Below are 26129 nucleotides of genomic sequence, written 5' to 3'. Positions count from 1 at the left end.
ACTGGGTGGGAGAAAGATGAGACAGTCTGCTTTTATAAAGATTTACAGTCTTGGAAACCCCACAGGACTGTTCAAATGGATTCCTGTTATCAAAGCAGTTTGATAAGTGCTAGGATTAATATAAAGAAGTCTTTGAACAAACTCTGTCATAATAGTCTGGTGTGTTAGACTGGGTCAACTAGAAAAACAAATTCATTAACACTCATGTATATGTGCACGAAAGAGCTTTATATTAAAGAGAAAACATTCCAGTCCAGAGTAAGTCCATAAATGCGACATTAACCCATATTCCAATACTAGTCCATAAATAAATTCCTCTTTATGGACAATGATGCTGCATGCAGGAAGGTCTTACAGGCGGAAAATCTTGTGGATCAAGTGGCAGTGGAAGCTTCTTAGCACTGGCTTGGGTCTCCACGTGACTCCTCTAGCTCTCTGAGTATGGCTCCTCAACAGAAAGTGAAGCAACGAGACAGAGGAAGCTCCCAGAATCTTCATGAGAAGGCCAGGCCCAGAAGGAGGCATCATCAGGCTGTGACCTGATTGACAGGCTAGACTCCACCCCATTCATTCTTAATGCCCTCAAGTTAACATGAAATTATGTAATTACCACATCTGGGATTTTACATTTTTCTTTTTCCTCCTTGAATTTGCATTTCCACCACACTCCACAGAATTTTTTATGTTGGAATCCATCTTTTTTATTTTAGTGCTTTAATAGATTTTATTATCCTATAAACTCCTCTATAGTAAAATATAACCTACAATCAACAACATTTTCCACCCTATGACTGAAGGAGGCATAGTGGATTACGTGCTGGACTGCTAACTACAGTCAGCAGTTTGAAACAAGCAGCCACTCCAGAGAGAGATGAGGTTTCCTCCTCCCATAAATATCAGTTACAATCCCCTCCGTTCTATTCTGCCTTTAGGGCACTGTGTGGCAGTGAATATTTTTTGAGATGACCAAAAGACTTTGAGGGTTTAAACATTTTATTTTAGATTGAGTTATTAGCACTATTAATTGAAGCACAAAATTGGTCAAGGCAATCCCCTTGTTTTGGGTAAGAGTTGTTAAATATGCATATTAAAATTTTATGAAACACTTTGATATAAAATATATTTGAATAAAAATTTAACTTGCTTGCATATCCATGGAAAATCTTATTTATTGGTAAATAAAATTGTAGTTAGCATCAATTCTAGAACTGCTTTTTAGTTTTACAGCTGGAGTAGTTGAGAAATCTTGTTCACATAAAAACGTAGGTGGGGATGAAGGTCCCCTTTTGGGGAGGAGGTAAAGAAATATCAAGTTTTGAACTTCTGATGAGTTATGTTGTGAAAATATGCAATGATCACAAAAATTATTTTAAAATCATTTCAATGATTTATAAGTAGTTGGGTCTACTTCCAGTATTATTCAAAACAACCCAATATTCAAGATATTTTATTATTTTGTCATTATAGTCATTGGCTTACTGAATTTTTAGGAAACTTACAAAACAGGTTTTTTAGTTAAATGGAAAAGCTATTAACTATTTCAGTTGTTCTTTTACCTTTTAAAAATCCCAAAACACCCTTTTAAACCCAAAATAATCAGAAAGGTTTGTGAAAATACGTGTATTCTTAGTTTGTATACACCTTTTGTAATAATAATTTCAAGAATATGCTATAATCATTTGCTTTATACATATTTTCACCAATATCTTCTAACTATAACCAGTTAATGTCCAGGTGATTCCTACTCAAGACAGCCAATGTGTCAGAATAAGACTGTGTTCCACAGGATTTTTAATGGCTGTTATTTTGGAAGTAGATTGCCAAATTAATCTAAGAGAGAGCTTTCTATCAGGAAGTCATTATATTATCAAGCAAACACTCCAGTCCAGATCAAGTCTTTAAGTCCAAAATACTCCATAAGTCTGATACTAGCCCATAAATCCCTCTTCAGAGCCATGCAGCCACACGCAATGATTCAGACTGCAGGAAGATCAAAGGCCGGTGGCTGCAAAGTCTTGTAGATCCAATGGTGGTGGATGCATCTCCAGAGCTCTTGCTGCTATCAGCATGAACTGAAGTGACTCAACAACAAGAAGGTGAAGCAGAGAGAGAAGGAGGCCGGCCCCCAGAGAGCCATTTATCTCATTTCCCTCCAATCAAGCTGTGACCTGATTGGCAGGCTAAACTCCACCCACCTGTTCCTACTGGGGGACATGTTGGCACCAACAACCTAACGATCACAGAAGGTGCCGATCAGAGAGACAAAAGCAGAATCCAATAGTGACATAATTTTCAGTCTTATGTTAATATTGCCACCAAAATGCCCTGCAAATAAAAAGTGGGACATAGAGTCATAGAAAGACATGATGCCAGGTTGGATTCTATAGAAAAGGAAACCCAGTGATGTGTATATGGATATATAAAAAGAAAAAATTTATATCAAGAAAAAATGGCTCACACAGTGAGGTGGGTCGAGTCTGGTTCAAGTTCGTAAGCTAGATGTTAAGCTCAGTTAAGGTTCTTCCTAAACCATACAGGTGCTGAGGCCAACAGTTCAGGAAGAAAGGACAATGAGGCAGGAAAACCACAGCCTGGTGGATGCCAGATCAGGCTGGTGGCTGGAAAAGTAAAATGAATCTAAGATTGAGAGACTCCAATAGCTCCCCGGATCAGCAAACAACATGACAGTCTGTTGCTAGCCCCCAGTCTTGGCGGCAGGCAATATGGTGGGCCATTAGCTCAAGAACCAGATGTTGATGAAACAGATGCAGGATCCGGGCCATCAGGAAGAAGTGAAACTATACACCCCTAGGGAGATATCACCTGAATAACTGCTTGGCTCACAGTAGAGCCCAACATGGAGTTGATTGCATCATGGGAGAATCCTGGTTCGGCCAAGCTGACATGAAACCACACATGCATGAATATATTCAAATGATTACATCTTAATAACTTCTATGTCATATGCCAGAGGGCCTTCTATGGAAAATCCCAGGTAGAAGGACACATTCTCTATGTTCCCACCGCTTCGGAGTGTATTTGAGTAAACAGATATCACTGGTATTTTCACTTTTTCCTTTGTTCCATATTCTATAAAGATGAGCTTCCCAATAGCCTGACCAACTAGACGACGCAAAAGGACTTGGACTTCCCGATTTTTCCACACGACACCACTGTGCCACAGGGAATTTGTGTTTTCTTCCTTACTGAAGTACTGCTCTATCTCAGCTTTGTGAACAATGCTATGCAGGCCCTTGCCCTTCCCCAGATAGAACAGGGCGCTGGCCTGCTTGGATCGACACATAGGTCTGTAACAACGTCCAAAGGATCTATTTAAAGATGACACATATGTTTCCATTTGTTTGGAATCATTATCTAGCTCTTGGTTTTCTGGCCAGAACAGGAGGCAGGCTAAGAAGTAAGGGTCCGGATACTGATGAGTGGGTTCTATTGATTGCAAGATTTCTCGGAGCTGTTTCTTCAGCGTGTTAAATGGTTGAATATACTTGGAGGCGGGTTTGAGACGACTGAGAATAATGTTTGCCAAGATGAAATTTTGTTTCTCCTTTGTCAGCCTCTTATTTGGGTTTTGCTTAAGTAGGAAGTTGTATTTGTTCACGATGTTTTCCATTGTGTTTGCAGCATCTTTGTGGTTTGGGGTAAGATAGTCCAGGAGTCCAGAAAACCTGTCTGCTCTCCAAGCTTCTAGACATTTCCTGCAATCCTCCTCTTGTAGAAACTCTTTGCTTTGTGATGGATCCAAGACCAAATGGCAGAAAAGTTCCCTGTACTTCTGGAAACAACGGCGGACTTTCTTGTTTAATGTGATTTCTGTAATTTCTTTTTGGATATTCCTTGTTTTTAGAAGAACCATGTAATCAACAAAAAAGTCAAAGCATCTTTTTAGATCAGATTGTAAATTGCTTAGGTAGGACATGAAATTCCTCAGCATCGAATGATATTCATCTGTTGCATTCGTAGGGCTGTTTTCTATTTCTGATAAAAGCTGTCCCACTGGTCTCTTCTCTAATTCATTTCCTGCACTGAAAAGGGGAGTGAGTTGAAGAATCTGGACAGTGTACAGACCGACTTCGATTTCCCCCAGGAAACCAGCTGTGTTGTATGTGTCGTATTTTCTTTGGGACTTCTGCAGTGACCAGGCCTCCGTCTCACAGTTTCTACTGTCGGTTTGTTGCTGGGACTCTTTGAAAGCTCTTGAGGCTTTCTCAGCTGCTTCCAGGGACTGTGCAAGCTCACGAACGGAAATGTTCTTACGGCTTTGGTTTTCCTCTAACCACCACTTTATTTTATTTTTGTAGACTTGACCGACTGTGTCTGAGATATAGGAGTTTCTAGGTGCTATCATTTTGGCTTTGTTTGCCCACTCCAAAGCACCTTTGAAGTTCTTATCTTTAATGTAGAAATATCTAGCCAAGGCTTGGCAAATCATTGCATTCTGGGGGAATTGCTTAGTCCCTGCTTTCAAGACAGCTTCGATTTTTCTGTTTGGCAAGGCTTCAATTAATGGGGAAAACAGAGTGTCTGTTTCATCACCATACTCCTTGCGCTGTCTTGTTAGCAGGAGGGTTTGCACATCATGGTGAAATTTGTCTCTACCTATTCCTGAAACATAGAATAAATCTTCTTGCAATAGCTCCAGTGCAATTTGACTTTGATCCAAGTTATAGCTGTTTTCCAGTTCTTTTAGACACCCTTTGGCAATCAGGGGGTGAATGACACGTACACCTGTGTATCTCCCAAAGTCTGCAACTTCTGTTTTTATTAGAAGTGTCCAGTAGGTTCCCATCTTGTCTTCCAGGGTGTCCAGCGCCCAGGGAACCCTCCTAGTACATGCTATTCCCAAAAACTGTTCACACTTTGACATTGAAATTGTAGAATCAATAACATAAGAGTTAAGCAGAGCCAGGAAAGAAATGAGTGTGGCTTCTTTGCTGGGGACAGTCTGGCCTTTCAGGATATTCTTGACTACCTTTTCGACATATGTCTCATCAAAGTTCTTCTTCATGATCATGAAGGAATAAAAGTTTTCACAGTTCTCATGTAGATTTTCTATTTCCACCAGCTTGGCCTCGAATGCTCGTTGTTCCTTGGAAGAAAGTTGGTGTGTTAGTGCAACACTGTCTGGTAATTTTGCACTTTTCTCAGGATTCTGGGACCTCATGCAATTTAAGATAATTACCAATGTTTTTTCGTATCGCAAACCTTTCTCTGCTAAACCAGAATGGATGGCATTCTGTAGAATGTAGATGTTCTCCAGTTCTTCAAAGTCATCCACAAGGAGAAGTATAGGGATGTATTCATGATGGCTGGACGCCTTATAGGTGATCAGATTGATCACTTGTTCTCCCACTTCTGCAAAATCAGTTGCTTTATTTTTTAACACAGCACATCGGAACTTTCCCTTTAGGTCCCAGAGAACATGCATTGCTAAGGTGGTCCCTCCACAGCCTGGGTGATGATAAAGATTGACGATTTTTGCAAATACTGGTTTAGGAGACTCTGCCCACAACTGTATCAATTCCTTAAGGTTTTCATAACAGTCCCTTTTGACAAAAGCTGAAGAATAGCTTTCAGAAGAAAAATAGAAGTTCCACCAGGAAACTTTGCCGCCTCGATAAAAGTGTTCTTCTCTGGATTTCCTAAATTCCAGGAACTTGGTTTTATCTTTCTCGATGTCTGTGTCCTTACACTCATTTTCACAGAGGATTTCTAGTGCCGTCAAGATGTCCTCTTCCTTTTTCTCTAGGATAACTGAAGATGATCCACAGGAAGGCAGAAACCTTTTGGATGACTGAATCACTGATTTTCGTTTAAGAATAGTACTGTTTATCTGTTCTAAATTTAAGGTAGAAATACTGTGGTTTGTTAGTTCATCTGCTATGGTCAGTCTTGTTCGCAGTCGGTCTCTCCATCGCTGATAAATCTGTGTGTTTACACAGATGCACAGTATGTTGTCCATTCCTTTAAGAGCTTGGTAGAAAGCACAGAACGTTTCAATGAGAGGATCTCCCGGGTTTTCCACGGGAGAGAGTAATAGAAAGACCACCAGGAATTTCCCCTTGGTCATGATGTCTTCATCGGTGAGAAATGAAATCACTTTCCGGACTTCAGAAGCTCTCTCCCTCTGCCATAAGTGGGGTTCTAGAGGTTTGTAGGACTCGTTGTTCAAGTCTGACCTTCCATTGCAGAAGATCCAGCTGGGCTGTTCATAAAGGTTCAGAATCGATATCAGCTCTCTAGTTGTAGTTGTCTTTCTTTCATACTGATTTGGAAAGTGCAGATTCGCGACTCTACGTTCTTTGTAAGCTTTGACTCCCCCAGTGCTCTCAGACTCGGGATCAAACTCCAACACAGCAAACAGTTTCATTTCTTTTAGGAAATCTAAATGCTTTCTTTGGTTTGGATGGCATTTATTTGTTACAAGAATGTACCAGTCATAGTACGAATTATCTAGTGAGTCTCGGTTTCCGATGAGAAGTTTAACTAGTTTTAGCCCTTCACTCTCCTTTACGTTTGCCTTCACTCCATATTCTTCTTCTGCCTCTCTTCTGGATGCTACCAGTGACTTTAAATTTCGCATAAATGCGTTAAAATCTGCATCCTGTTGCTTGATGTTGGCGAGAATGTCCTTGGAGCTTGCCCCTTCTCTCACAAAGAGGGAATGCTCTTTGTTTGGTCTCCATAGTCCATCCTTACAATTTTGCATCTTAATGTAGAAATACTTCTCTTTACAAACTGAATGTTTTGGAATAACATCTACTTCAATGACAAATTTGTCAGATAGTGTATTGTTCTGCTGGAGGACTTCCACAAACCTGGGCTCCCGAATGCACGTTTTGGCTTCCTTGATATGACTCTCGTCAAAATACTGTTTGATCATTCCATTGAAATGGTCAATGAAGGCATCCTTCCTGGTGACTCTCACACCGACTATTTCCCCATGGGGTTTATCCTGGACTCCAAAGTGGATGGTACCATTTGTTCGTGAGTTCATGCAAGCAGATGCAAATCGGAAGACTTCATTACTAAATTTCATGAGCATGTCCTTTTCTGTGGCTGTGTCTGTATTTGTCAAGGCTTTGTACTCATGTATTGGGTCAATGAGATTGAGTGGGCCTGTCTCAGGCTGGAGAATGCAATGCATTGTATATCGTTGGCTGTCATGGAATTGATCAAAAGGGTACGGCATGCAAGTAACCTGTTCAATTTTTAACTCATTCGTAGACTTACAGCCAGTACCTGCTACTACATTGGTTGCCTTTTCTTTCATAGGAATGGATTCTTGTTCTTTGGTACCTCCACTCTCAGTGAGGTCATGATCAATATCACTTGATACTGACTTTTTCTTTTTTGTCGCTTGTGAATTTTTTGTGTGTTCTTTTTTAGAGGATTTTGTATGATCAAATTGTCCAGAATCCTGATTATGACTTTCCGAGGAACTGTTATTCAATTTGTTAAATGCACGCTTTATCAAAAGTGATGGGCCCTTTGGTAGTCCCATATCTCTCAAGTCCTTCTCAGTTAATTCCTGTAGAACCAATCCTGTCACTTCTTCATTGAACAGAATTTGCCCATATTTGTCATCAATCTTCAGGGCTTCAGTTACCCATTTTTTCACATGTTCTTTGGTCCAGTCCTGGATCATTTCAGGTAAAGGCACTTGTTCACTCATATTGCAGATGTAATTTTCCTCCTCGGGAAAAAGAATACAAGAAGTACTTTAGTATGACGTATGATCATTGAAAACACCTAGTCAATTATGTATCTATATCTCTAATCTATCTATCTATCTATCTATCTATCTATCTATCTATCTATCTATCTATCTATCTATCTAAACCTGTGAGAGGCAGAATCCATGTAAAGAACAAACATGTCAGAGAAGGGAGACCTGACTATTTTCCACTAAATAGAGACCAATAGAGAGTGGTGACTGTACTCTGTCAAAGGCAAACGACTTGGAAGACCCAGAAACACAACAAAATCCCTTCCAGTACTGGCTCTTATAAGTCCCCGTGTATCTTTTAGATATGACAACACCCACAATCTCTTTTATATATGAAAAAAATAATATTGCTATCAAGTTAGCTCTGATCCATAACAACCCCACAGGACATAGGAGGGCTACCCCATAGGCTGTTGGGTTCAAACTGACAGCCTTTTGGTTAGCAGCTGAATGCATAACCATTGTGTGTGTGTGTGTGTGTGTGTGTGTAAAATCTCTCATATATAGTATATAGCTGTCTTTAGATACATATACATATATGTAAACCAAACCAAACTCACTGCCATGGAGTCAATATTGACTTACAGGTTACCTGTAGGACAGGGTAGAACTGACCTCCTATGTGTTTCTGAAACTGTAACTCTCTATAGGAGTAGAAAGCCCCATCTTTATCCTTTGGATCAGCTGGTAGTTTCAAAATGCTGACCTTGGAGTTAGCAGTCCAACACATAATTTCCAAATATACTTCTCTTTTATATGAACTTTGAGAAGTTCATGGAAAAATGGGATCTAAAGATAATGGATATTTTTCACCAACTTTTTGCAGCTCCTTCTGAGAACTGAACATCTAATCTCTATCATCTATCACCTATCCAGTAAAGTTTGCAAATATCAACATCTGTGTAAGGCAGAAAGCTGTCAGAGAAGGATGACTAAAATGCCTTCCATTAATAGGGTACAGCCCCAACCTATTGCCATCTAGTTGATTCTGATTCAAAGCAACCGTATAAGACATTCCTGAGCTATGATTGATGACGATTCCATAAGGATGGACTTTGCTGAATCTTCTGAGTCCTCAAGTTTGCTTGAACATTGAGGTCTTCTAGGGCTCTAACTCCCAAGATTCAGATTTAATTGGCTGTCGGGGTGGGAGTGAGGGTGGAACTCAGGCATCAGTACTTAAAGTGGATCCGGTGAGTCTCTGCTGCAGGCAAGGTGATCAGCTGCTGCTGCTGCTGCGGTTGTTAGATGAACAACCCCACATGCCGCAGAAAAGGCAACAATAGTGTTTGTCAAAGTGTGGCCCTCAGGCCGGCAGCATCAGCATCCCTTAGTCACTTGCTAGAAGTGTACAGCTCAGCCAGACAAAAATGAATCAGAATTTTAAAAAATAACAACATAGTTTACAAAATAATTAATTCACTTCCTTCAAGGAATTTCTAACTCATAGCAACTGTCTATAGGGTTTCCAAGGCTGTAAAGCATTATAGGAGCAACCCGCTCCTCTTTCTCTCAGGGAGCCTCTGGTCATTTTGAACTGAAAGACTTTGCCTACCCAACAGCGCCCCCAGGACTCCTGAATAAATGAGTTTCAGAAGAAGGATAAACAATAAAATAGAAGTATTATAAATATGTGTAGGATAAAACATTAATAATTCAGTAAAATAAAACAAATTAAGCTTAAAGGAAAAAAACAGCATTTTACAAGAGTCATAATCTCTAAAATGAAAAATATTTGGCACTCCTAAAGGCCAACAAACAGTCCTTGAACTAACCACAAGCTTTTCTTTTTTTGTTGTTATACTGTTGTGGGGTTTTGTTTGTTTGTTTTGTCATTGGCTTTTTGTTGTTGTTGTTTTCTTTTCTTTTGTTGGTTGGTTTTGCTCTGTCTTGTTTTTGTGCATGTTATTATCTCTCAGATCTGTCCAAATAAGTCTGGATGAGCAATCTGGAGGAGAAAACAGTGGGACTGGCAGTTCTGGGGAGACATGGGAGATGGGGAGGTGAGGGGAAAAGTAGTGGTCATAACAAACCCAGGGACAAAGGAACAACAAGTGATCTAAATCAGTGGTGAGGAGGGTGTAGGAGGCCTGGTAAAGCGTGATCAAGCATAATGTAACCTAGAGTTATTATTGTAACCCAAATTAAGGCTGAGCATGATAGTAGGACAAGAGGAAAGTAAAAGGAAAGAGAGGAAAGAGCTAGGCGGCAAAGGGCATTTATAGAGGTCTAAATAAAGGCGTGTACATATGTAAATATATTTATTTATGAGGATGTGGAAATATATTTATGTGCATATATTTGTAGGTTTAGTATTAAGGTAGCAGATGGACATTGGGCCTCTACTCAAGTACTCCCTCAATGCAAGAATACTTTGTTCTATTAAACTGGCATTCCATGATGCTTGCCTTCCGGACATGATCACTGAAGACAAAGTGGGTGCATAAGCAAATATGGTGAAGAAAGCTGTGGTATGAGGGGGGTTGCCAGCCCCCACCACTAATCGTGGGTTTAATTAGCACAACTGTACAGTTGAAATATATAAATATTATATTAAAGTCATCAAGAGCATGAGAGATAAAAGAGATATTGAAATAATGGAGTCAGACACATTTCAGGGAAGTATCCTCACCTCAGCCCCTATTGGTGGTCCACCTGGAGAGATGAGGAGGGAAGGAGGACAATGGGAAAGGGAACACGCAGGGGAGAGGGAGTCAAGGAGAGGCCAAGGGAGGAGCACAGAGAGGACTCTCTGTTGGAACCCAGGGCTATATACCTTTGGGGGCGTGCAAGCCCATTAATTACAGGTAAAGACATCCGTCACAGGAAGGGGTTGCACTATAGGTTATACAGCAATGAGAGGGGGACAATCTAGGGATATACATGCAATAGGAAGAGAATGGATTGGGGGTATACATGTGACAAGAAGGGCGGATCCTAGATACAGGATGGCAGCCTAACTTTGGATGTAACTGAGCCGATTTGACCTGTTCTCTGGATCTCCATAGAAACCATTATCAGTAGGGTGTGAACCCCACCTACAGGAGCCAAATCAATGACTGCAAGCCTGTCCATTGTCTTTAACAGCAGGGAGGGGGCCTACTGTAATCTGGTGACTGATTGCCTCCAGGGAGGATGTCTGTAAGCATCTGACCTCCCCCCATATCTTTGGGGGAGATAAAGTTGGGGAAGTCTCTACAATCCCACAATTCCCCCTTTTGTGTTATCAATAGAGCCACATGTTGACATGGTTATTTTCTATACTTCAAAAGCTGTGAAGGCAACACTTCATGATCCAATTAATACAGCCAAATATTCAGGCATATAGCAATCATTTTGAATTCTGGCACTGGGGAATAAAGTCCCCCTATGTCCATCTGCTAATGGAGGAAGGTATGAGAGGGATTGGATGCCACAGTGGGAGGAAATGGAGCCAATAGAGTCTGCTTCTGTAGGGAGATTGAATTAACCATGTGCTCACTTTAAGGCAGCACAGCTTTAAGGGAGAAACTGGGAATGATAGACAAACACAGGAACATGTACTCAGGCCTTATCTCCAACTACCAGAGTGACAGCCTTCCTACCTTGGAAACTGGCCTTCCAGATTCCCTCCATACCAGTCAGGGAATAAGTCCCAGTTTTATTTCTCTCGGTACTAGTATCCCACATTTCCCCTTTCTGCATTACGTTTAAGATTTAATAGTGTCATGGAGGCAACATGGTCTCGCCTCATATCTCTTAGCTTCCTATAGAAGCGACATGAGACCGTGAGCATCAAAAATATGATGAATAAACAACACAGTCAGACTGGAACTTAAACTATGTGAAATGCTTTGAACCCAAGTACGTGAGATCCAGCCTCTTTCTATGCCAACCACCATTTGTTTAATTGCCTCAGCTAGAGCAATGCCTTAAATCCACCCTTGTATGTATGGAAAATATCCTTATTAAGCTGATCAACATCTAATGAAATGTTTCCCTTAAACCTTTGCAAATGTTTCCTAATCCAATCCCAATCACGCAATGTCTTATTGTATAGGTAAGGAGTTACACAGAAATCAGTTACATTCCAATCACATTATAGCATTGACAAGTCCAAAATCTTGATCTTTCAGCAAAGCAACAGTCTGCAATAATAGTCCAGTCACTCCTGTATAAAATGTTCGGCTTTGATAGAGTCCCAGAGTGTCTCTTAGACGGCACCAGCAATGGAAGAAATATCTCAGCAGTCAGCAATCGCCATTCTCAGGAATCTGTGAGGTCTTCTTGACGTTTTGAATAACTTCAGTAACAGGAAAGGGTCAGGTCACATATCAGCTTCCCTCCTTTCTTCTGGGCCTTGCTGGCTGAAGAGAAATCCACCTCTCCTTTGCCTATGAAAATATAAACAAATCGCCCCTTTCTTCAGGGTTTCATTAACCAGGAAAAAGAATAATGATTAAGTTTTTGTGGTTCCTTTGTGTCCTTCATGTCCATTTTTTTTTACATTTTATTAGGGGATCATACAACTCATATCACAATCCATACATATACATACATCAATTGTATAAAGCACATCCATATATTCCCTGCCCCAATCATTCTCAAAGCATTTGCTCTCCACTTAAGCCCTTTGCATCAGGTCCTCATTTTTTTTCCCCTCCCTCCCCGCTCCCCCCTCCCTCATGTGCCCTTGGTAATTTATACATTGTTATTTTGTCATATCTTGCCCTATCCGGAGTCTCCCTTCCCCCCTTCTCTGCTGTCCATCTCCAGGGAGGAGGTCACATGTGGATCCTTGTAATCAGTTCCCCCTTTCCAACCCACTCACCCTCCACTCTCCCAGCATCGCCCCTCACACTCCTGCTTCATGTCCATCTTTCTCCGAACTTGGTTGCGTCCTTTTAAAAGGAGCCCAGCTTTATTTTGCAAAAACATAAATGTATGTCCCTTTTTCCAGGTGACAAATGGACCTGGATCTCAAACGTGATTCCCATGATCTTGGGACTCTTCAGGATCAGCTTTTTCTGTGGAAGTGAAAACTTGTTTATCTGCCCTAATTTTGTTACAAGCTTTTAGTAAGAAGAAAATTTTTTTGTTAAAATGACTAAATGAACTTTGTCATACATAAGATTCCTCTTCTCCCCTTCTGTTTTAAAAATGCAGATTTTAAAGCACTGTTAGCAATCTTAGTTAACTTGTTTGGTCTTGAACCAGTAAAACTACTAGTTAGATAGCCTTTATTGTTATGTAAATTTTGGCTCCCAGCTCTCAGAGAATTAAGGGAGGTAACTAACTCAGGATGATTTGAAAGACTGAAAAATTCTTAATAAATTTGTTCAACTGTTCTTGAAATAACTTACCAAACACTGATTTAGGCTTTTTCTCACAACTCTGATTCACTCCAGTATCAATTTGAATTCCTTGACTATTTAGGTGAAAACTTCCTGATAAATCTGTATTACTCTTTCAATAAGAGGCTCCTACTTTTTGAACCAGCAAACTGCTGTGAGAGTTTCTGAGCCTTCTCTTGGTTCATCAAGGTTATTGCAGCCAGAACAAGGGCTGGGCTTTTGCCTGTTTGGCTAGGTCTGGTCTCCTGCTGTGATATTGGGGGACACTTGCAGCTTCTATCTAGGATCTTCTTTGCTCCAGCAGGCAGACACCTTGCCTCCCAGGCTTTGCTGGGTGGGGTCTGTATCAAGCTCCTTCCTCTATGACCTGTGCTCTGTTTAAAGGGGCTCGGAGCACACCCCGCTACATGTTTTTTGGCTGGGCATTACTTCCTGGTAAATGTTCTCTATTGCTAAGCTTTGAATGACCATGCTCTGCCCAGTGACTATCTGTGTCACAGCAGGGGCAAAGTCCAGTTTCCTCAGACTCTTTCCCTGGGTCTTTTCCGCTGTGAATTCTCCTGTTCTTTTGAAATATCTACCTGCAGTCTCTCTGGTAATGTCCCTCTGCTCCACATGTAACGCATCTCCCTTTAGGTTTGGTGCAACTTGCCAAAGCAGCAGCCATGAGGTTAATTAAATGCTAAAGTAAGAATAAGATTATCCGCTGCCCCTTGTGGACAGCATACTGCAACCTGGATGTATAATCTATATAAGGCTCATCATTTCTTCGCTTTACTGTCATGTAACTTGGCCATCTGCTTCCTGATGGTATTAATTTCTCCCAGGCCGTTAAGACAGACTTCCCATAACTGTGTGAAAGTCTGCTCATCATAATTTAATTGTGACTCAATTGTGATGTAATTCTCATCTCCTAGCAGCTGATGAACCCCTATATCTGCATTTTTTTTGCGTGCTCGTGCAATGGTTGCTTTGTTCCACAGCATTTGATATTGCAAAGATTCTGAAGGAGAAAAGTACAATTTTGTCAAAGCTTTCCAGTCTACTGGAGATCCAATATTCCATATCTGCCATAGACTTGACCATACCAATTACAAATGGTGAATCTGGACCATAACTAGATACTACTTGTTTGAGATCTTTCAGTAGCTTAAAGACAGTATACCGCCGTTCTTGATTTGCTTTGGGGCACTGCTTGTCAGGTTCCCTGTCTATAATTCTAGGGGGATAAACCATTCTGAATTCTAAATCTGCTTCTTGAGCTATACTCTTCTCCACCATCGAGAGAAAAGGTGCCTTCCTACTCCTTGTCTCTTTCCTTCTCACTTTTGGAGCATCATCTTCTATGTTAACTCTCTCTATTTGCATTTATTTAGATCTAATCTCTTCTCCTCCAGTACTGGCTTGCTTGATAGTATTGTGATTCCCTGCTGTATGCTCTGTCGGGGCAGATGCTTTTACTCTGCTATCTCCTGATTCAAACTTTGTTTTCTCAGCAACACCTAAAATCTTCTCATCTGCCTGATACTCATTCTGCTTGCCTCTCACCTGACTCAAGTCTATGTAGCTTAGAGGCTTCTTACTGCTCTACTGGTCTTGTTTCTTCCTTCTCTTATGCCGCGGAGGCTCTCACACTGTTTTAATCTGCCCCCACAGCTCCCAGGTCTCCGTGGGTATGCTCTGTTCTTCCTTGTGGGCCTTTCTTAAGTTAATGGCTACCTTATCCCAGATCTCCATATAAAAGGTTTCTGACTCCTGAAAGGGATTAAATTTCTTTACCACTTGAAGAAACACTTTCATTCTCTTATTCTTTACCACTACTTTTTGTTTCTTCAAGAGGTGGCAAAGAGTGATACCGCCTGTATCCTTCTTCTTTGCCTGACCCATATCTCACTCAGACTAAAAAAACACACTTAAAAATATAAACTCAAACATTTTTTTCCCAATTCACCCTCACTTTCCGATGAGGCCATATAATTGTTACACAGGATATAACTCAAGAGTTCTTTTTCTACAGGGCCCCGTGTTGGGCGCCATTTGTGGTATGAGGCGGGTTGCCAGCCCCCACCACTAATCGTGGGTTTAATTAGCACAATTGCATGGTTGAGATATATAAATATTATATTAAAATCATCAAGAGCAAAAGAGATAAAAGAGAAATTGAAATAATGGAGTAAGACACATTTCAGGGAAGTATCCTCACCTCAGCCCCTATTGGTGGTCTACCTGGAGAGATGAAGAAGGGAAGGAGGACAATGGGAAAGGGAACACGCGGGGGAGAGGGAGTCAAGGAGAGGCCAAGGGAGGAGCACAGAGAGGACTCTCTATTGTAACCCAGGGCAATTGTACCCTTTGGGGCGTGCAAGCCCATTAACTACAGGTAAAGACATCCATCACAGGAAGGGGTTGCACTATAGGTTATACAGCAACGAGAGGGGGACAATCTAGGGATATACATGCAATAGGAACAGGAGGGATTGGGGATATATATGTGACAAGAAGGGCGGATCCTAGATACAGGATGGCAGCCTAACTTTGGATGTAACTGAGCCGATTTGACCTGTTCTCTGGATCTCCATAGAAACCATTATCAGTAGGGTGTGAACCCCACCTACAGGAGCCAAATCAATGACTGCAGGCCTGTCCATTGTCTTTAACAGCAGGGAGGGGGCCTACTGTAATCTGGTGAGATTGCCTCCAGGGAGGATGTCTGTAAGCATCTGACCTCCCCCCATGTCTTTGGGGGAGATAAAGCTGGAAAAGTCTCTATAATCTCACAGAAAGCTGACAGAGCCGGGCTGTCAAAAGATACAGCATCTAGGGTCTTAAAGACTTGAAGGCAAACAAGTGGTAATCTAGCTCAGAAGCAACCAAGCCCACATGGAAGAAGCACACCAGCCTGTGTGATCACAAGGTGCTGAAGGGATCAGTTATCAGGCATCAAAGAACAAAAAAATCATATCATTGTGTGCTCACCTCCCTGATTTGATCACTGAAGACAAATGGGTGCATAGGGAATGTGGTGGAGAAAGCCGATGGTGCCCGGCTATCAAAAGATATAGCATCTGGGATCTTAAAAGCTTGAAGGAAAACAAGTGGCCATCTAGCTAGAAGCAACAAAGTCCACATGGAAAAAGCGCACCAGCCTATGTAGTCACGAGGTGTCGAAGGGATCAGGTATCAGGCATCATCAGAACAAAAATGCATATCATTATGAATAGTCGGGAGGGGAGTGTGGAGTGGAGACCCAAAGCCCATTTGTAGGCCACTGGACATCCCCTTACGGAAGGGTCGCGGGGAGGAGACAGTCAGGGTACAGTGTGGAAACAATGAAACATACAACTTTCTTCTAGTTCCTAAATGCTTCCTCCCCACTCACTATCATGATCCCAATTCTACCTTACAAATCTGGCTAGACCAGAGCATGTACACTGGGATAGATAGGAACTGGAAACACAGGGAATCCAGGACAGATGATCCCTTCAGGTGAGAGTGGCAATCTTGGGAGGGTGGAGGGGAGGGTGGAGTGGAAAGGGAGAACCGATTACAAGGATCTATATATAACCTCCTTCCTGATATATAACCTCCTTCCTGGGGGATGGACAATAGAAAAGTGGGTGAAGGGAGAAGTCGGACAGTGTAAGATATGACAAAAAAAATAATTTATAAATTATCAAGGGTTCATAAGGGAGGGAGAGCAGGGAGGGAGAGGGAAAATGAGGGGCTGATGCCAGGGCCTTACGTGGAGAGCAAAAGTTTAGAGAATGATGAGGGTAACTGATGTACAAATATGCTTTATACAATTGATGTGTGCATGGGTTGTGATAGGAGTATGAGCCCCCAATAAAATGATTAAAGAAAAGACAAGAAAAATGTTTGGAACCTAGTTTTTAAATATTTCATAACCAGGAACAGTGTCTAGAAAACTGCATATGCAACCCACCTCTGTTTGGGGTTTCTTGAAAAAAGTTCATTGAAAAGTGTCCTTGACACCAAGGGGGCTAATCTGAAGGCACAGTTAGGGCCCTGTGCAAGTTAGTAGATGTCTATGCTAGCCGTTTTCTAGCCTGCTTTTCAATATCCTATCAACACCAGAATGGTACACTTTATCAATGCACGTGAATTGCAGTTTTCTTTTTCTTTTCTTTTTTTTTTTACCAAGGGAATCCTTTATTTAGCACATGAACTTTCTACCTTTTCCCCTTCTTGATCATCCCTTCTTCTTCAGAATCAGAGGTGGACGCAACCCCTGCTTTGGGTATATTTTCCCTTTTGATTCTACTTCTTTCTTCCCTTCTTTTTTTGTCTGGCTCTTTTCTTGATTTATCGTCTTCCTTTTGGCCCTCTTCTCCCTTTTTCAGTTGATTTTAGGTTGTTTTTCCTCGTGCCCTTTTTCTTACTTTTTTCTTCTTCGGTTCCCATGTCACTCTCTGAAGGGCAAGGCGGTTTTACCATTTGGGGTCTGCCTCGTGGTTTGGGAATCTTGACTTCTGTAGCTGCAGGCCGTCCTCTCTTTGGACTTGCTTTCAGATGGACGGATGCTCCTGCTGGCGTCACAGTCCACTTTCCTAGCTTTCTCCGTGCTTTCCTGCCTTCCTCTCTCTCCCTCTTCTGGCAGCTTTCGGGGTAGTTACGTCAATTCCTGTAGTCACATCCTCACTGCTGCCCTTTGCTTCCCGGTCAGAATCCTCCTTGGAAACTAGGCTAGTTTCCTTTCCTGCAGTTTCAACATCAGAAGATGTGGTAGATTGCTTCGTTGACTTGAAAATTTCACTTTTGGGTTGTTATCTATTTCCCATAAACTTTCATTAAAACCTTTTCGTTTATTTGGCTTGCCATATTTTTCCTTATTTTCGGAGTAAGGAAATATATCTTTTGGGCCTAGAAACGCAGTCTCATGAGTTCCAAAAAAGAAAATGGGTAGTTTGTTTGTGGGCGGCTTGACAGCTCCATCAGGAACCTCATCTCCTCGAGCCGGCCAATGAGGAGAGCCTTTCATCTTGGCGAAGATGAGGTCTCCGCGTTTGAAATCGCGCGTCATGTTTGGTGGGGGCGATGCTGGGGGTCCGGAGCCCAGTGAGCAGCCGCGGAGGGCGGGCGGGGGGAGGAGATGCCTCTGGGCTTCCGATGCACCTGCCGACCCACGGGCACCGAGGCTGCGGTGGCGGCCCGGCTCCCGTTGCCCGCGTCCCTTCAAGACACTTGTGCCACCAGCTGCCGCAGAGGCGTCTCAACGGCTCTGAGTCGCAACCGCCGCTGCCGCTGCGCTGCTGTGAATTGCCATTTTCATTTGCCTCCATGGGACATTTTCTGTTTACCTTGTGTCTTGAATCTTCTAACTTTAGTCTGTGGGGAAAAACTAGCCTTGAGCCAATTATCAGGACTATGAACAATGAACACAATGAACATTCTAAATATTAATTTAATTGATCAATTTTGCTATTCATCCAACAAATATTTATTGAGTTGGGCTGCTAACTTCAAGTTCCCTGGTTTAAACCCACCAGCCACCCCAAGGGAGAAAGATGAGGCAGTCTCATTCTATAAAGATTACACAGTCTCATAAACCCTATAGATGGTTGCTATGAATTGGATCCAGCATTTGTTTGTCCGTCTTTCATACTGTATGACAATCTTGTCATACAGTTTGTCAGTTTGACATGCTGAAAGCTATGTCCGTGGTCACCCAAAGGGAGCAGGTTTCAGTGGAGCTTCAGGACTAAGAACAGACAATGAAGAAGGATTCAGCTCCCGACTTCGAAGGAAGGAGCTAGCTGCTGAAACCTCATGCAGAGCTCTGAAATGCTGTCAGCTACTGGAGGCCTAATGAATGGAAGCAGAACATTGTCAGAGCTCATGTCAGAGGAGGGGCCCCTCAGGTTGGAGGACACTGGAAGTGGACTGGGGAGGAGCTCATTTCTCAGAGTGGAGTCCACCATGGTGATGTGAGTCGGGTGAAGTCTGTGGGAGTGGAGCTTTCAGGATCCTCATTCGCTGACGAGGCGTGATTCAAGGTAAGGAGAAACAGCTTCAAAAATATGATCATGATTGAAACTTGGAATGTGTGAAGTATGAATCTAGGAAAATTGGAAGTCATCAAAAATGAAATGGAATGCATAAAGATTGATATCCTAGGCATCAGTGAGCTGAAATTGACTGGAATAGGCTGTTTTGAATCAGAAAAACACATAATTTGCTATGCCTGGAGGAACAGTAGCACAATCTAGAGGAATGGTGTGGCACTAGTCATCAACAAGAACACTGCAGAATCCATCAGGAAGTTCCATGCTGTCTTTGAGAAGATTATATCTATTCACCATCCAGGAAATCCAATCAATACAACTATTATACAAATTTATGCATCACCAACAAAAGCCAGTAAGGAAGAAATTGAAGAATTCAATCAACTTCAGTTGGAAATTGATCAAACATGCAATCAAGATGCACTGATAGTTATTGATGAAAGGAATGCAAAGATTGGAAACAAAGAGGAAGGAACAGTAATCAGAAAATATTGTCTAGGTGACAGAAATGAGGCTGGAGAGCGCATGATCGGATTTTGCAAAACCAACGACTGGTTCATAGCAAATACCTTTTTCCACAACACAAAAGGCGACTGGAATACATAGACATTAAATTGATTACATCTGTGGGAAGATACAATGGAGATGCTCAATATTAGCATCTAAAACCAGGCCAGGGACTGACTGTGGAACAGACCATCAATTGTTCATATGTAAGTTCAGGGTCAAGCTGAACAAAATTAAAACAAACCCATGAGAGCCAAAATACGAACTTGAGTCTATCCCACCTGCATGCTTGAGAACATCTCCAGAAAAGATTTGGCTCATTGGCCACTAATGATAGAAGACCTGGTGAGCCACAGGAGTACATCAACAAAGGACATCATGAAGAAAGCAAAAAGTCATTAAGAAAACGGGAAAGAAAGAAAAGATCAAAGTGGATGGCAGAAGAGACTCTGAAGCTTCCTCTTAATGGCAGAGCAGTTAAAGCCATTGGAAGGAAAGATAAAGTCAAAGAGCTGAATAGAAAATTTCAAAGAGAAGGTTGAAAAGACAAAATGTCAAATAGCATAATGAAGTGTGCAAAAACCTAGAATTAGCAAACCCAAGGGGAAGCATACATCCATCATACTTAAACTGAGAGAATTCAAGAAAAAAAAATCAAGTTTCAATTTGCAATCTATCTCAAAAGATTATATGGGCAAAATATTGAATGATACAGGAAGCATCAAGAGAAGATGGAAAAAATATACAGTCACTGTAGCAAAAGAACTAGCCAACAGCCTATCATTTTAGGAGGTAGCAGATGAGCAAGAACCAATAATGTTGAAGCAAGAAGTCCAAACTGTCAAGAAAGCATTGGAAAAAAAAAGGTTCCAGGAATTGATGGAATAGCCAATTGAAATGTTTCATCAAGCTGAAGAAGCACCGGAAGTACGCACTCTTCTGTGTCAGGAAATTTGGAAGGCAGCTACTTGGCCAACTGACTGGAAGAGCTCCATGCTTGTACCTCATTTCAAAGAAAAGCGACCCAACAGAGTACTCAAAGTACAGAACGCTCTCCTAGATATCACATGCAAGTAACATTTTGCTGAAGATCATCCAACAAGGATTAGGAGGGAACTGTCCGAAGTTCAAGCTGGATCCAGAGAAAGATGTGGAACTAGGGATAGTATCGCTGAAGTCATATCGATCTTGGCTCAAAGCAGAGAACACCAGACGATGTTTAATTGGTTTTATTTATTGACTATGCAAAGGCATTCAACTGTAATCAATGCTCATGAAAGCAGCAGTCAAGAGATCAAAGGGCATGTTGCATTAGGTAAAACTGCTGTAAAAGACCTCTCTAGAGTACTGCAAAGCAAGGATGTTCCTTTGAGAAATAAGGTACATCTGACCCAAGTCATGGTATTTATTTTCCACTGAATAAGGACATTGAATAAGAAAGATCTAAGAAGAATTGATGCCTTTGAATTATGGTGCTCAAGAAGAATATTGAAAATACCATGGACTGCTAAAAGGACAAACAAAGTTGTGTTGGAAGAAGTACAGCAGAATGCTCCTTAGAGACAAGGATGGCAAAATTTCATTACACATCCTTTGAACATATGGTCAGGAGAGACCAGTCCCTAGAGGGCCTCATGCTTGTTCAAGTGGAGGGGCAGTGAAAGAGAGAAGGCCCTGAACAAGATGGAGACACGGTGGCAGCAATGAGGGACTCAGACAAAGAACACCGTGAGGCTGGTGCAGGACCGTTCAGTGTTTAGGTTTGTTTTGCACTGGGTCGCTGTGGGTCAGAAACTGACTCAGTGGCACCTAGCACCGATATGAATCGGAGCAACTTGATGGCAGTAGCGCTTGGGGGGTTTATTATGTGCCAGGCATCTTGCCCAAAGAAAACAATGATGACCAGAACAGAATGTAAAATTCTTTCATGGTACTTACAGCCCTAGTGGCATAGTGGTTATGCTTTGGGCTGCTAACCTCAAGGTTAGCTGTTTAGAAACCACCAGCTGCTCTGTGGGAGAAAGGGGAGGCTTTCTACTCCCTTAAGAAGATACAGTTTCAGAAACCCACAGGGGCAGGTTGACTTTGTCCTATGGGTTTGTTCTGAATTAGAATGGACATGATGGCAGAGAGGTGAGTTGGGATATATCATTAGGTGAGATAAAAGTAAAATAACCTTACTCATAGGCTCTGATACACTCAAGAAAGTTTGCAATGACAAATTCCATTAAATGCCTTGAGGTAACATAATGATAAATGGAGAAAAGTTTAAAGTTGTCAAGGATTTTATCGTGCTTGGATCCACAATCAATGTTCATGAAGGCAGCAGCCACAGCATTAAACGATGTATTGCTTTGGGTGGATCTACTGCACCGTATCCTTTGAAAATGTTGAAGAGCGAGAATGTCACTTTGAGGCCTAATGTGCTCCTGAACTAAGCCACGGTATTTTTAGTGGTCTCATATGCAGTGAAAGACTGCAGAAGGCTCAATGCATTGGAATGATGCTGCTGGCAAAGATTCTTGAACTTACCGCGGACTGCCCAAAGAACAAGCACCCTTTCCTGTTAGAATTACTGTCCGAATGCTCCTGAGCAGCGAAGATGACAAGAGTTTGTTTCACAAACTTTGGGCCTGTTATCAGGAGAGACCAGTTGCTAGAACAGGCCATCCTGCTCAGTCCAGTCGAAGGGCAGGGAGAGGGCGGACACCGCTGCTGCAGCGACGGATGAAACCATGAGAACCGTTGTGTGGAGGGTGCAAGCTGGGGGATGTTTTCATTCTATTGTGAATTGGGTCGCTGTGAGTAGGAACCTACTCGATAGCACCTAACAACAACGATGACAACTTTGTGGTAAGGGTAACATGCAAGATAAAGATGGAGGCATGAGATTGGCACATGTGGGGAGAAGGAGGGTACCCCTAGAAGAAGAGTGTGCACGGTGGACAAGGTGAGGTTAAAGGGGAATTGCTGGAACAGGGTGAGCGGCATGGGGAGGGAGCAAGTGCATGGACAGAATTAAGGGAGTTAGGGAGGGTCTACCGGATAGACCTTCCATCGGTTACGCAGTGGGTGTTTGAAATGAGACTAGAGGTGTGGTCATGCTCCAGCAGGGCAGCACATATAATGGAAAGAACTTAAAAAAGTCATTTTAGGGTTGCTGTGAGTCAGAATCTCATGGCAGTGAGTTGGTTTGGTTTTTTTTTGGGGGGGTGGTATTTAAAAGACTACCATATTATGTTAAACCCATTTTAAAAGTAGCTCATACTTCTGGAAATTTTCAGAATGCTTAGTTTTTAATGCATTTTAATACTTGAGGCAGCTGATAGGAAGAGGACCCAACTTCGCTCCCACAGTCATGTCCTTGACCCTTGACCTGTCATTACCCATGGCCCCAAGTTTTCCACTTTCAAACATCTCAGCCTCATCATCTCTCATCCAGTCCTTCAGGCACACTGCTTTTAGTACTCAATGCTAACATTTCTCTGACAGATGCCTGCATTCCAGATGGCCCCCCCGCTTTCTCACTTTCCCCAGTCCTTATATTTCCCTGGCGTCAGAGTGGCGAAGTGCTTGGCGATGGGAACCCCCAGCACTCCAGAGGAGAAAGAGGGGGCCATCTGCTTGTGTAAAGCCTTCAGCATGGAAACCCAGTGGGGCAGCTCGCCCCACCATGGGCTTGCTAAGTGTGGGGATGGACTTAATAGCTGTTGGTTTGATTGGGACGCTTTTGTTCTCACTTCCCACCATGAGTGGCTTGACGTTTGCTGTGTTTTGTATTTTTGCCACGTTTTTCATCATTTTCTTTCTCCCCCATTGGACACTGTACATCAGTATAACGTACTTTTAATTCTCTCCTGTAATCAGACCCTGCTCTGTTTCAAAGGTCATCATGGCAGTGAAGCTCTACTTGGTTGGCCTTCTGAAAATTCATACCATGTCCCAATGTTTGTCCTTTCAGTCTTATTTTTATCAACTTAGGACTGGACCATAATCCAACATCCCATTCTTTTTTAAATTCTATTCATTAGAATGTAAGCTTCATGATGCCAAGGACTCGTGTACGTTTTGCTCCATATCTTACAGTGTCTAGCACATGGCGGCTTCTTAAAACAAAAGCAACAAAAATCAGTTGTGTACAATAAATGAAAATAAGTTTACTACCTTTATAACACATAAAAATAATGATTTTTGAATGCCTTTGGACCAAAAGATTTAGCTTCCTTTACAAGACAGAAATTGGAGATCATTTTTCTGTGCTACCTCTGAGATCAGAACTAATTCTAGCTCCTACCACCTAGTCAGGATGATTGAAGAAGACGCGTTCCAGAAAGAAATGGGAACTGAAGAAATCTGCTGTCCATCTATGTACTGCATTTTCAACACACCCCATGCCAACTTTCTGCTGTGCCACTTACAGCCCCCAGATGAATTCATTTTGTCAAACAAGATTTTCTCCAGAGGAACTCTCTTTCTGCTTTGGCCCACACAATCAAGCCGCAGCACCCAGGCCCGTTTCATGGTGCTCACTCCATTCTGAGCTGCTGACTTCTGATGAGCGCTCACGGCTGCACAGGCATATGACTTTCTTAGTCTGAGTCCTTTCCCAGTCCTGAACGCGCCCACTCTGTCTCTGGACACCCCAACAATTGGGAGGACAGGCTTCAGGTTTCCTCTGACAGCTAGTGATTATAGCAATCCCAACCAGGTCCAACAGTCCAGAAATGAAGCAGCTCAGCAGACATCTCTCTCAGCAGTCCATCCTTCCACCCTTCATAAACCACCACACAGGCAGCGACCCACTGTGTATCTTTATCTAGCAAAGGAAATGTTGCAAAGAGACACGCCTTTGTGCCCCACACAGGTTCTCACGCCTCCTATGTTCTGAGGTTACCAATACAAAAAAGCAAAAACAAAACCAAGCTCACTGTCATTATCAATTCTGACTCACAGAGCCCCTACAGGACAAAGTAGAATGGTTTCTCTAGGTTTCTGAGATTGTAAATCTTAACAAGAGTAAAATGTCTCATCTGTCTCTTGAATTGGACTAGCTAGTGGATTTGAACTGCTGAACTTGTGGTAACAACCCAGAGTGTAACCTACTACACCACCACCACACCAGAAGTATTCTTTTTTTAATTAGGGCCACTGACATTCTATCTCTATCAGTCTTCTATCTATCTATCTATCTAGTTGGAATAAGTAAAGCTATTAATTACCATGATTGGTGTGGATAAATTTTGGGAATGCCGTGACATAACTTTTTGGCTTCCCAGGGGCCCTCCACTGCCTATTTTGAAACCACAGATCTTGTTCCAATTCTCAAAAACTCACCTTCTGCCATCGACTTGAGTCCGACTCACTGACCTTATAGGACAAGGGAGGACTGCCTCTGTGGGTTTCTGAGGTTGTAACTCTTATGAGCGTAGAAAGCCTGGTCTTTCTCCCACATTGTTACAACAGAACTATCCAAAGCCATTCTGAAGGGGTCTACTCAGGTGTTGAGCAAAAAGTACCAAACCAGCAGGGCTGCCCCCGTCTCTAGAGAGTCTTTAGCAGCACCCCAAATTCTCTTCTGGGAGTTGCTCTGCTCTCAGGGCTATTGCCGCTGATAGCTGGGGGTTAGTTATTTCAGTTCCTGGCTCTAACCTAACATGGCTACACCCCTTTCTGGAAGTCTGAAACCGAAACTACACAGCAAGTAAGTTTCCTTTTCCCGATGAACATTTTTTATTTATTATTTTTGTTTTAAATCCAATCGCTGCATGAATATGTCTGCAAAGAAAGGATTTTGAACAGAAGAATAGTTCATTTCTTTGATGAAATGTAAAACTCTCAATACTGTGCTATCAAACCAAACCCCCCAAACTCACTGCCATTGAGTCAATACTGACTTACAGCGACCCCCTGGGGGTTTCCAGGGGGACTGTGCCCGCTCACCAGCTCACAGGAGTCGAAAGCCCAGTCTAATGCTGTATTAAGCTGTGTCCCACTATTTAAGAACACTGTCTTGAGCAGTGAAAAGCGAACTTTGCATACTGACACCGGAGCACAGTGCCCTTCCTTCAGGATCTGTCATGTTCAAATAGCTGAAGTTCTCTGCATAGTTTCTCTCACCTCCTTCTTGCCTTCGGACACTTCCTCCCCATCCTTGCTTCCTTTGCTGGTGCATATCTTCTGAGAAGACCATTTAAGAAGCCTGTATCAGTTCCATCCATGTTTACATTAAAAGTACAGATGGAGTTTTTCCAAACAAGTTTCCCGCTAGGCATGGCAAATCAAGAAAAGGTTCGTAATTTAGTAACTTACCAGGATTGTTTCCTCTGAAAACTTAATTCTTTTTTCAATCAGGAACCCGAAGCCGGCCACCTAAAAGTTTGCGTTCTTATTCATATTCTGATGAACAGTGGAGATCCCTTTAAAAATAAGCCAGCCCCCGGGCTTGAGGCTTTGCCCTTGAGTCCCCATGCTCCCGACTGAGCTGGCTGAGGGCGTGCCGGGTCTGAGCCCAAGAAGGAA

General features: G+C 42.3%; 1 protein-coding gene and 1 pseudogene across 7 annotated transcripts; both read right to left on the bottom strand.

Annotated features, from left to right (window-relative positions):
* Positions 1-209: 209 nt before the first annotated feature.
* On the bottom strand, positions 210-26129 carry SAMD9L (sterile alpha motif domain containing 9 like). 7 transcript variants are annotated; one of them, XM_075558409.1, is made up of 3 exons: positions 25920-26129; positions 18399-18426; positions 210-7714 (listed from the first exon to the last, which is right to left on the bottom strand). In XM_075558409.1, the coding sequence occupies exon 3, from the start codon at positions 7691-7693 to the stop codon at positions 2939-2941; it is 4755 nt and encodes a 1584-aa protein (XP_075414524.1). In that variant the 5' UTR covers positions 7694-7714; positions 18399-18426; positions 25920-26129; the 3' UTR covers positions 210-2938. The 7 variants fall into 7 exon arrangements, with proteins under 7 accessions (XP_075414524.1, XP_075414521.1, XP_075414520.1 ...); XM_075558406.1 differs by lacking the exon at positions 18399-18426 and adding an exon at positions 11814-12120; XM_075558405.1 differs by lacking the exon at positions 18399-18426.
* On the bottom strand, positions 14268-18383 carry LOC142457057 (PC4 and SFRS1-interacting protein pseudogene; annotated as a pseudogene).

This window comes from Tenrec ecaudatus, chromosome 9 (assembly GCF_050624435.1).
Source record: "Tenrec ecaudatus isolate mTenEca1 chromosome 9, mTenEca1.hap1, whole genome shotgun sequence".
Classification (NCBI taxonomy): domain Eukaryota; kingdom Metazoa; phylum Chordata; class Mammalia; order Afrosoricida; family Tenrecidae; genus Tenrec; species Tenrec ecaudatus.
This window is presented reverse-complemented; position numbering and strand designations above follow the sequence as displayed.